Genomic DNA, 12,586 nt, shown 5'->3' on the forward strand with positions numbered 1-12,586 from the left:
CTCCTCCATGTTAATTTTAGGACACATAAATAAACTACCCACTTTTTTGGTAAAACATAAAAGACAAGGTTGCACTTAGTAAGCAGATACTAAACATGTTAAACCTTAAATCTGCGTGCGCTGTGAAATGACAAACTTCAGTATCCTATATTTTCCATAGGTGACACTCTAAAAGCCCCCTATAGCTCATCAGTTTAGCATTACGGAGGAGATCTGCTCGCATTGCATTACATTCTTTCCCGCCCATTACCAGGGTAGAGTGGAAGCAATCAGACAGCAGTGCCTGAATGCTTCCACCTGATAGGCAGTAGTCTGCTTGTCAGATTTACACACAATCTCGGTCGCTACAGCTATGCCTTCAATAACAGCATCAATTCTTCAGGGTACACTTAGGCATAGTTTTTTAAGGAACTTGGCATTTAGGTTGTTACAAACTTATTGAAGAACTAACCACAGATCTTCTGTGGATGTAGGCTGCCTCAGATCCGTCCCTCTTAAGGTAATTCCAGACAAACATGATGATGTTGAGATCAGGGCTCTGTGGAGGCTAAACCATCACTTCCAGAACTCCTGGTTCTTCTTTATGCTGAAGATAGTTCTTAATGACACTGGCTGTATTGTTTGGAGTCTTTGTCTTGCTGCAGAATAGATTTAGGGCCAATCACACACCTCCCTGATAGTATGGCAAGATGGTTAAGTATTTGCCTGTATTTCTCAGCATTGAGAACACCACTGATCATGACCAAATCTCCAACTCCATTTGCAGAAATGCAGCCCCAAACTTACAAGGAACCTTAACCATGCTACACTTGCCAACACAGTAAAGACAGGGGGAGCTTGGAGAACTGCATTTCTGGCTATGCTCTCTTTCTGGGAGACAGGGTAAAATGGAAAGGTGATGGTGTCTGTCTCTATGTGAGAAGTGAACTCAAAACAAGTGTGAATGAGGACCTAGTTGGTGGAGTGTGTGATGAGGTTGAAGCATTATGAGTGGAATTGCATATGGGTAAACGTAATCATTGGGAGTTTGTTATAGGCCACCCAAAAATAATGAGGAGGTGGAGACTCAGCTCCTTGCACAGATAGAAAGGGCTGCAAGGGTTGGCACAGTGATAATAATGGGGGATTTTAACTATCCGGAAATTGACTGGAGTAATGGCACTGCAGGAACAGTTAAAGGACAAAAATGTATAAACCTATTACAAGATAATTTTATGGTCCAGTTTATTGAGGCACCTACTAGGAATATATGTGTCAAATAATGTCCATAATACACTTGATGGTCGAACAAACAACTTAGATGAGGTGATAGATAAGTGCAACCTTCCACCACCAATAAGTGCCAAACACCATACAACTTGCGCGCTTACCGAAAGGCAAGCAACAAGAGCTATACACCCAGCCAGGGCCTCTGTCCAAGGAAGTCCGGGGGCAAACAGCTCATAAGGCGCCAGACACAGGAGCAAACTGCAGCCACTAAACCGGTGATGAGGTTCAAAGGGGGCTCACAAATGGGCATCAGGTATTACCCAGAAATAATAGAGGGAGCTTCCCATAATGTAGAACTGAAATAAACATTTAATAACAGAAATAAGAACACACTTACAAAAAATGAAGTTAAAAACAGCATGGATACATCTGGTCTCTTCTAGAGATCGGTTGATCCAGTTTAAAATATTACACAAGTTTTATTACACTCCATAGAGGCTTCACAAAATATACCTGAACTGCATGTCACAGTGTTGGCGCTGACTCTGTGGGTTTTTTACACATGATATGGTCATGCCTCGCTGTACAGCATTACTGGTCATTAATTACAACCTTCATCACTGAACTGATCACAATTCCTATAACCCACAAGATAGAGATTTGCCTGCTTGGCTTGGTGGATGCTCTTGCCCCTTTGAGGGCAGTTCGTATACTATTAGGATTGCTTCTTTTCTATGCCAGGAAACTCATCATACTCAAGTGGAGAGCTCCCACGTCTGCCCTTACCCTAAATGCATGGAAATCATTAGTCAACCTTGCAGTACCCTTATATAAAAGAAACATACTCTAGTAGAGGATGTCCCCTAAAGTTTCAAAAGGTCTGGAACATATGGCTAGAGTCTGAAACAACAACTGTAGAACAAGAAGACCCTGTAGGACTATCGGTCTGATTTAATTTCACATATGAGATGATGGTTCCTCTGATTGCTCCCCCCAGGGGTGCATTCTGACTGGCCACACGCCTATGGCCACCCACTTGTTGTAGACCCTTTCTTGGGTGATGCCTGTCGTATATCACATTTCTATGTAAATTGCTAAGCATTATACTTATCCTGTTATTTTTAGCAGCAAGCTATGGGGTTGTTTTGTTGTTGTTAACTTGTTTAACTAGCTTAGGCCAGTAGTTAAGGCACAATATGCCTTGCCTAATTTTTTTTTTTGCACCTTGAGCCGGGGAATGCCCAGAGGCTCTGTTATGTAACTTCTCTTTTTTCTGAAATAAATAAAAAGAATCTTTAAAAAAAAAAAAAAAAACAGCATGGATAGCCGGCCGGCTTGCGAACGCCCATTCGCTCAGAGGATCAAACGTGATGACGTCATAAAATTACGTCGTCTGGGCCACGGACAATGTCATTTTATGACAAAACGCGCGTCGGGTGAACAGGACGTGCTGATGTCATCGCGTTTGATCCTCTGAGTGAAAAGGCATTCGCAAGCCGGCCGGCTAGCCATGCTGTTTTTAACTTAATTTTTTGTAAGTGTGTTTTTATTTCTTTTATTAAACGTTTATGCCAGTATTACACTATGGGAAGCTCCCTCTCTTTTATTTCTGGGTAATACCTGATGTCCATTTGTGAGCCCCCTTTAAACCACATCACCGGTTTAGTGGCTGCAGTTTGCTCCTATGTCTGACGCCTTATGAGCTGTTTGCCCTGAACTTCCTTGGACAGAGGCCCTGGCTGGGTGTATAGCCGCAAGCTCTTGTTGCTTGCCTTTTCGGTAAGTGCGCAATTTATATGGTGTTTGGCACTTATTGGTGGTGGAAGATTGCACTTATCTATCAACTCATCTAAGTTGTTTGTTCGACCATAAAGTGTATTATGGACATTATTTGACACATATATTTTTTATTGTTGGGACTTTATTATTCATGTTTTGGGACTTTCACTAATTCTTTTGTTATTCAGTATATACGTTTTTTGTCACATTTGTGTTCGCACATTAATTGTAATTTAACACTGGTTCATCGCTGGTTTTCTCAGTGTTAGCGCAGCTATTTTTTTCTTTTCTTTTGTTATTTGTGTGTATCTCACAATTTTAGTTGCTGCTTTATTCTAGCGTCATTTTTTTGGTTAGAGCGTGGTATTCCCTCCCTTGTTCCATTACCTACTAGGAATGCTGCTCTACTGGACCTGGTATGAATTATTCTCAAACCATTGCTGCCCATGTATGGAAATGTAAGCAGGTACAGGTTATTCCACTCTTGCCGAGGCTAGGCAAGTAAATTTTTTTTTTCTCTTTATGTTTTAGATTATAGAGGGGGGAAAAGTGCAATGATGCCTAATGCAGCTAATGTGTGAAGGTCCATTTCAAATTCCTTAAACACTGGGACCTAATGTAGAACCCTACCCTTACCATAAGCTTGTTATAACCCTCCCTGGTCTATGCACCACAACTACTACAACCACTGTATACTTACCTTACGATATTAAAGAATAAGTTCACTTTAAACTAAATAATAAATGCACAGGTAAAAAAAAAAAAATGTGCATTTATGGGGTTTTTTTTTTTTTTTTTTTTTTAGGAGCCTAAAAAGCATTGCACCAGAGATCAGCAGATCACTGATGCCATGCAGGTCTCCTGCAGACTGTTAGTGTGATCTGTCTTCCACGTACAGCTAGGCAGATTCACGCTGACAGGAAGACTCAATTAATTACCACAGCGCTCAACAGCACCGTGGTAGTTCATTGAGAACTACAAGCCGACAGCCGCAAAGGATGTAGGGGCTTGTAGTTCATTCATACACAGAGCTGTGTGAATGAATGACAAAGTCGTGTGGGCGGAGCCCCGCACGTCCATGCTGTTTTCAGAACTTCTCCCCCTACTGCTGTCACAGGGAGAGAGAGCAGCGGATAGCAGCTGCAGCAGTGGGAACATGTTACATGTTCCACCCTAATAATGGGTGGAACATGTAACATGTTCTCAAAGGTGAACTTATCCTTTAATTCATATAATGCATGTATGAAAGAAAAACTTACAGGAGAGACAATCATTGTTTTTATTTTGCATATCTGTATCCGGATGACTTCACATATTCATTGTTATTGTTTTATAGTCATTTACTTCTATATTGTGTGCAAATGTTTAAGCTCAAATAGGTTTAAGGCCTCATGCACACAGTCGTTTTTACAGCTTCTTTTACCAGCGTCAGATGTTTTTTTTGTGCAGTTTAAAAACGTCTCTTTATGTTATTCTATGGCCTCATGCACACATAGGCTTTTAGTAGCTGTAAGTGGCATAGGCGTTAAGCTGCAAAACAAAAAAAAAAAAACCCAGGGCCAGCGCGTTCTGAGGACCAGCATTACAGCAGTAAAAACGTTGACATGTCAAAATCAATGATTCCCTATGAGAGCCCATTGATTTGAATAGAAGTCGCATCAAAGTCGGATCATTATGATCCGACTTGTGGTGTGACTTGTGCTCTGGAGGATCTTGAAGGGGAACCCCGTGCCAAAATGAAAAAAAAAAAAAAAAAAAAAAAAATGATTTCCACCAGTTCCAAGATCTAGGTCCCCCCAAAATCCATACCAGACCCTTATCCGAGCATGCAGCCTGGCAGGTCAGGAAAGGGGGAGGGCCCAGATCCCGGCCCCCCACCTTATGTGAATGAGTATGGGGGTACATTGTACACCTACTCGTTCACCCAAAAAAGTATCAAAAATAAAGACAGTACAGTATAGGGATAGATGGGGAGGGTTATGGCAGGTGACAAGAGGGTTCCCATGTTGCAAACAACCATTGAAAATTATAGTGCTATTTGTACTACTAAAAAAGATATGCAAAAAAACAGAGCAAAATGTAATAATGCATTAAAGTGTTTGTTCACCAATGCCAGAAGTCTGCCAAGCAAAATAGGTGAGTTGGAAGCTCTGGTGCACGAACAGAGCTATTATGTAATCAGTATTGCTGAATCTTGGCTTCATTCCTGGAATAGTACCACTGGGTTGGCATAGGGACAATGTGGTGCCTATATTTAAAAAGGGAACAAAGTCTTTACCAAGTAACTGTAGACCTGTTAGTTTAACTTCCTCACAGTTAAGAGCTGTGAAAATATGGAATAGACTCCCTCCAGAGGCTGTTTTGGCCAGCTCAGTAGATTGCTTTAAGAAAAGCCTGGATTCTTTCCAAAATGTACATAATATAATTGGGTACTAACATTTATAGGTAAAGTTGATCCAGGGAAAATACGATTGCCCCTCAGGAGATCAGGAAGGATTTTTTCCCCTGCTGTAGCAAATTGGATCATGCTTTGCTAGGGTTTTTCGCCTTCCTCTGGATCAACTGTGGGTATAAGATTGGTTATAAGGGATTGTATGTAATTTTTATTTATTCATTTTTATGGTTGAACTAGATGGTCTTTATTCAACCTAACTATGTACACATGTTTTTGACCAAGTCCTTTATTAAAGTAGCTCCAACGTGTCTTCTCCCGACGCTAACTCCCGCTGCTAGCACTGGGCGGTGAAGGGGTCTGCAGATGACGTCACAGGATGGACACGCCCCATGGCTATATAAGTAATGGCACACGCCGGAGCTAACACAACAGTGGGAGCTAGCATCAGGAGGAAGAACCGGAGGCAGAAGAACCAGAAGAAAAAGGCAGTAGAGGGAGAAGAACCAGAGGGAGAAGACATTAGCGGGGGAGGGAGAAGAACCGGAGGGAGAGGACCTCAGCGGAGGAGGGAGAAGAAACGTTAAAGCTACTTTAATAAAGGACCTGTATACTGTTTTAATTTTTTATACTTTTTTGGGTGAATTAGTAGGGGTACAACATACCCCATACTCCTTCACACAGGGTGGGGGGCTGGCATATGGGGGCCCCCTTCTTAAAGGGGGTTTCCAGATTCTGACAAGCCCCCCTGCCCGCAGACCCCCACAACCACCACACAGTGTTGTGGGGAAGAGGCCCTTGTCCCCATCAGCATGGGGACAAGGTGCTTTTGGGGGGGGGGGGGGTGCAGAGCCCCCCTGCCTGAAAGCACTCACCTCCCCATGTTAAAGCGGAGTTCCACCCGTTTTTTTCATTTATTAATAGTCAGCAGCTACGCGGTCATAGCAACAGTAGTGACAGCTTACGGCTTCACAGTCGGGCGCGCACTGCGAATGCGTGAGTCATGCTGTGCTCTGCTATTGGCCAGGCAATCTTCTGGGACCTGTGACGTGTCCCAGAAGATCGCTGGCAGGGAGAGGCTGCCTAGGGAGAGGGGAAGCGTCACCTAGGCGGCCAAGAAGAGGAAGGAGTAATTGGGACAGGAAGTCACACTAAAGAAAATACACACTCCCCCCCCCCCCCAATTGTGGCATGTCAGGGGCGAGGAGTACTTGAAGCGGAAGTTCCATTTTTGGGTGGAACTAAGCTTTAAGAGTGTGTGGCCTGGTATGGTCCATGGAGGGGGCGCTGGCTTGTTCCCCCTCTTTCTTGACCTGCTGGGCTGCATGCTCGGATAAGGGTCTGGTATGGATTTTGGGGGGGACCCCACGCAGTTTTTTTTTTGTTTTTTTTTTTAGTAGCGTGGGGAGGTTTTCCTCAAAATCTATACCAGACCAAAGGGTCTGGTTTGGTTTCGGGGAAGGGGGACCGTACACCGTTTTTTTTTTTGTGCATTTTGGCGTAGGGTTCCCTTTCAAGACCCATACCAGACTCAAAAGGCCTGGTATGGATCTTGGCTGGGACCCCACACCATTTTTTTTTCATCTTGGCGTGGGGTTTCCCTTCAAGATCCTCAGAGCACAAGTCGCACCACAAGTCGGATCATCATGATCCAACTTGGATGCGATTTCTATTCAAATCAATGAGCTGAAAGTCGGATCAGTTAAGAAGGCTCTCATAGGGAACCATTGATTTTGAATAGAGGCAGAGAAACTCTGCTAAAAGCTAACATAGCTAAACGCGCATTAACGCCAATGCAAACAGCTACTAAAAGAGTGTTTTTACAGCTGCTTTTTCCTTGCATCGGTAGTGGTTTTGCAGCTTGTTTTTCTAACACCCTGTGTGCATGAGGCCTAAAAAAAAAAAAAAAAAAAAAAAAAGATATGTACAACTGTCTATATAAGCAATACAAGTGAAAAAGTAAACACAGCAAGGTCCAGTTAAATTAAAGTCAACAAATAGTTGCTCAAGACATCAAAATCACATAAATTCTGTTTGCATCGTTACGAATATGTAAATGCTTGATTAAGTTAGTGTGTGTAAGTATATATATAAAATTCAAAATATTCTTACCGCAACACTCTTCGTCCGATGATATGGCTGAATTATGGGTAGTCCCAAGGGCGTCACCCACTGCACAGTGGCTCCAGATTTTGAGATCCTACGGGCACTTTCTGTTAGCCAGTGCTAAGCACAAGAAAAATATTTTAGTGTAAGGCAAAAAAACTGCCTGAACTAGAGATAAAAGTATTTAGCCGTTTCTGCAGATGAAGAGGTATTGTCCCAAAAAATACAAGTGTTGAATGGTGAAAACCCAATTTAAAAAGATTGCTTTGTAACAAATCTGCACTTGAAAAAAGGGCTGGGGGGGGGGGGGGGGTTGTTTAGCCCCCTTGGTTGAATGAAAAAACTGTACCAGGCTTTGCTTTTTTCCTCCAGCACTGTGAATGTTTATTTGTGTGTGTTCAATAAAGCCACAATCAATCTGAATTTTTTGTTTCTTATAAGCTTAGGCACACTGTATTTGTCATTGTGACATTTTACGGAAAATTTATGCAGAAAAATAAACTTTTTTTGCCATTGTAAACGAGTACTTTTACGTGCCAAAGCATTAATATTTCTGTCCATATAGTTCTGAGATTACTCTGGCAGGATATGCAGTTAGGTAACACTTACAGGTCTCCTCTCATTCTATATATGGACAGTGAAAAGAGGAGCAGCATATAAGCACTGTATCCCATTACTAGTTCCTTGTTTTGCTTCTCCCTCTCCCAGTCTAAGCTCTACTGTGCAGTCAATTGCAAGAACCTAAAACCAAGTCAAATTCACACTGCTGTATATTATTAGTATACATTTAGTGATGTATTAATTACTAGAAGGCCGCATTTGTGACTACCTGAAATTCAGTTTTAAAGGATTGAAAAGAAGGGGTTACTCATTTAAAATGTATAACAAATTAGCAATTTCTTCTAAACTATATAAAAACATCAGGAAAACAAATTAAGCTCTGAAGAAAGGCAGATTGGGGAAGCACAATATTAACATACATGAACAATATTAAATAAACTAGATTTACCTGAATCTCTCTTGTGCCAGAAAACATCTCTTTCAAACTGCTGAAGACTTGCTGGACCAGATAATGAGAGGCATCCCAGACATATTCCTGTGAAGAGAAAGAAGAAACGCACACAAGAGACCAAGAGTATGAAAACTTCAAGGAGTCATTTCAAATCAAATGTTTCCTCACATAACAATCCATTAAGAACAAATTACCATACATTGTTCACAAAATTCAGTGTAGTGAAAAGAAAGCTACAGAAATCCTTCCACTATTGAAGAATATGTAAACCCAATATTTCATATTTCTGATGTACCATGTACTTGTATAAAAAAGTATCCCGTTCTTTTTGTATTGCTTCCTTTGTGTGAAATCCCTGGTGTGCCTGCCAGTTCCTCTAAGGGCTTTCCTATTAAAAACTGACCACACTAAACAGGAGAACACAGCATGGTTAGTTCTCTAGCTATGCTGGGAACTCAGCCTGCTCTCTTCCAATGATCAGATTTTGTCCCGACACCCCCCCCCCCCCCTGCACAGCCTCTCACTGGGAAAAGCAGTGCGCTGCTGCTTCTCCTCCCCCAGCTTTTATGAGCTGAGAACAGAGGGAACAGAGAGAATGTGATCACTTTAAAAAAATAAACATAAAATAAAATATATATATATATATATATATATATATACACATACATACATACTTTTTTCCCTTTTTATATCTATACACAAATGTTTTGCCATTCATTTCTATTTTCTATTTAAAACTGAATGGGTTTCTTTACAAAGTTATCATTTACAATCAAGTTAATGTTACAAAGAAAAATAAATGGTACGTTTTTGAATGTATGCAACTAAATCACCTGAGGAAAAGAGTCCATCTCACGGAGTCTTTTTTCAATCTGGAGACGCCCGCCATATTTAGTTACACCATAGACTACGGTCATAACGGTCTGTTTTACCACTTTACGGCCAATAAAACCTTCTAGAACCTGTGCGACCTTAATTCCTTTCTTGGCATCCCTTTTGCGGAATTCCTCCACCTGGGGGCAATACAATGGACAACAAGGCATACTCATACTCACACTAGAATTGCTAACACAGCAAGCCCTTTGTAATAAGATTACAATTGTAGGTGTCTCACCTGATGAGCGACCTCACTGTAAACATCTTGGGGTGTATCGCATGGCATCAGGTTTACAGATTTTGCCCCAATTTCATCCCTTCCAAGAGCAGCATAATGCTGGAGTCCATTACATGAACCATCCTGGAAAGAAAAATATATTTAAATAAATAACACGTTGGCTTCCTTCTATCCCCACAAAGCACCTTCCAAGTCCTTCCTGTCCCTCCCTCTCTATCCCTCTCTTCTTTCGAGATGCACTGTATTCGTCTGTTTTCTCCCACTTCTCTGAGGATTGCAGCAATTTATCGGCCTCCAGGACCGGTATCGCGCTTTCTTGATGACTTTGCTGCCTGGCTACCCTACTTTCTCGCCTCTGAAATACCCATCATTATTATTGGCGACTTCAACATTCCTGTCAATGTTAACAGCTCAACTACAGTTAAACTTCTCGACTTAACCTTATCTTTTGACCTAACCCAATGGACACATACTTCCACTCACTCCAATGGTAATACCCTTGACCTTGTATTCTCCCATCTCTGCAACCCTGGCAACCTCACCAACAACCCCTTTCCTCTCTCTGATCACAACCTCATTACTTTCACTGTATCCTTGCCTCCAACCACCCTTCCCTCCAAGCAGCAAACAATTACTTGTAGAAACCTTCGCCACTTTAAGCCTTCTCTTCTCTATTCTGCTACTGACCACCTATATGACATAATCTCTCCCCTGTCCTGTCCTGACCTGGCCACCTCTGTCTACAACAGTTCACTCTCATCATCACTAGATGCACTTGTTCCTCTAACCACATGCAGAATCAGGCCCCGACAGTTACAACCCTGGCAAACTGACAACACTAGAAATCTCAAGAGACATTGCCGTGCTCTTGAACGACTGTGGCGTAAAACCAAATGCCTGCAAGACTTCACCCTATATAAATCTGCCCTTCTAAAATACAATTCCTGCCTCCATGCTGCCAAACAAGCATACATTGTCTCTTATTAATTTCTTGTCATCCAGTTCCCGTCGGCTCTTCTCAACCTTTATCTCTCTGCTTCGTCCCCCACCCCCTCTATCCACTAACTCACTCACTGACCAAGAGACTGCCAAACACTTCAAAGACAAGATTGATGCAATTCGTGAGGACACCTCCACTGTGCGTACATCTTCCCCAGCCAACATACCTTGCCTAGCAGCACATTCAACACTCTCCTCTTTTGAATTGGCTACTACTGAAGAGGTTACAAAACTTTTCTCGGATGCCCACCTAACCAATTGTCCCTTGGATCCTGTTCCCTCACAACTACTACGGTCACCCTCTTCTTCTATCCTATGCTCCCCCACCCACATCTTCAATCTCTCCCTCCCCTCTAAAACATGCGCAGATCACTCCCATTCTTAAAAAGCCCTCACTGGATCCTACCAACCTGAACAACTTAAGACCCATCTCGTTGTTCTCATTCACCTCTGAACTTCTAGAACGCTTAGTCTATAACCGTCTTAGCTCCTACCTCAGTGAAAATAACCTTCTTGACCCCTTGCAGTCTGGCTTTCGCTCGCAGCACTCCACAGAAACTGCCTTACTAAAACTCACTAACAATTTACTAACTGCTAAAACCAACAGCCAGTACTCCATACTCCTACTACTTGACCTCTCTGCGGCCTTTGATACTGTTGACCACCTGCTCCTTCTCAATAAACTACATTCCCTTGGCCTCCGAGATTCTGCTCTATCCTGGTTCTCTGCCTATTTATCACAGCGTTCCTTCAGTGTCACCTACAACTCTGTCTCCTCCTCTCCATTGCCCCTTTCTGTGGGGGTCCCCCAAGGTTCTGTTCTTGGACCCCTTCTCTTCTCTATCTACACCTCCTCCCTTGGTCACTTAATAACCGCCCACGGCTTCCAATACCACTTATATGCTGATGACACCCAAATCTATCTGTCTACTCCTCACCTCACTCCTTCAGTCTCCTCTCGCATTACTAACTTACTTACTGACATATCAGCATGGATGTCGCCACCACTTCCTTAAACTAAATCTCTCTAAAACTGAGCTATTAATATTCCCCCCCGCCCGTGCCCCCCCTCCATGACTTTTCCATCAAAATCAACAATGCAACCATCAGTCCCTCCCCTCACGCCAAGGTACTAGGTGTAATCCTAGACTCTGACTTGTCATTTTTATCCTCAAATCCAATCGTTGTCAAAAGTTTGTAGAATTCACCTCCATAACATCTTTAAAATTCACCCGTTTTTACAAATGAAACCACCAAGCTCCTCATTCACTCCCTTGTTATCTCTCGCCTTGACTATTGCAACTCCCTTCTCATTGGCCTACCTCTCCATAGGCTATCCCCTCTTCAGTCTATCATGAATGCTGCTGCCAGACTTATCCACCTTACCAACCCCTCAGTGTCTGCCAAACCCTCTACTCCAATCCCTAAACTGACTCCCAATCAAAGCGCTGCGTAAACTGTTGGCGCTACATAAATCCAGTATAATAATAATAAGACATCTTTGTCTTGCTAAAAGAGTGTTAAACTGCCTGCAATCCCAAATAAGGTGTATTTAAAAGGCCATTTCTTTTTTCTTTAGTTTTGGATGGAGTGGGTATTGAGGTTAGACATTCACATTTTTTTTCCCGAAATCTGCTTGTCCTTTTGGTCATTGTCACTAAGGGACAATCCAAAATTTTAGGTTGTCAACAGAGCAAGAGAAGTAAAAACATCCAGTTGGGACAAACACTCCCAAGAAAGGAAAATCCTATTTTTAGTTGCGTCTACAGGACACGAAGTGAAGGGAAATCTCAGCAGAACAGACATCTACTTTGGTATTCTATACAAAAAAGAGATACCTGGTAAAATCATAGTGAAAAACACCAGAAAGCATTAAAATAAACTGCTGACTATTATGGAGTGGTGCAGAAACTCATCATACAAACAATGGATTCCCTTAAAAACATAGTTATATCCCTTTCTTGTATTCCATAGC

The 12,586-nt window shown here is 42.2% G+C and overlaps 1 protein-coding gene across 3 annotated transcripts in view; it reads right to left on the reverse strand.

Annotated features, from left to right (window-relative positions):
* Window positions 1-12,586, reverse strand: part of POLRMT (RNA polymerase mitochondrial) — a 287,623-nt gene that overhangs the window by 58,201 nt on the left and 216,836 nt on the right. For all 3 annotated transcript variants that reach the window (XM_073594039.1, XM_073594038.1, XM_073594037.1), the window contains 4 exons: window positions 9,613-9,735; window positions 9,332-9,511; window positions 8,496-8,582; window positions 7,493-7,606 (listed from right to left, as the gene is read on the reverse strand). In XM_073594039.1, coding sequence (XP_073450140.1) covers window positions 7,493-7,606; window positions 8,496-8,582; window positions 9,332-9,511; window positions 9,613-9,735 — 504 coding nt within the window. The remainder of the gene's footprint in view (window positions 1-7,492; window positions 7,607-8,495; window positions 8,583-9,331; window positions 9,512-9,612; window positions 9,736-12,586) is intronic.

Source organism: Aquarana catesbeiana, linkage group LG01 (assembly GCF_042186555.1).
Source record: "Aquarana catesbeiana isolate 2022-GZ linkage group LG01, ASM4218655v1, whole genome shotgun sequence".
NCBI lineage: Eukaryota > Metazoa > Chordata > Amphibia > Anura > Ranidae > Aquarana > Aquarana catesbeiana.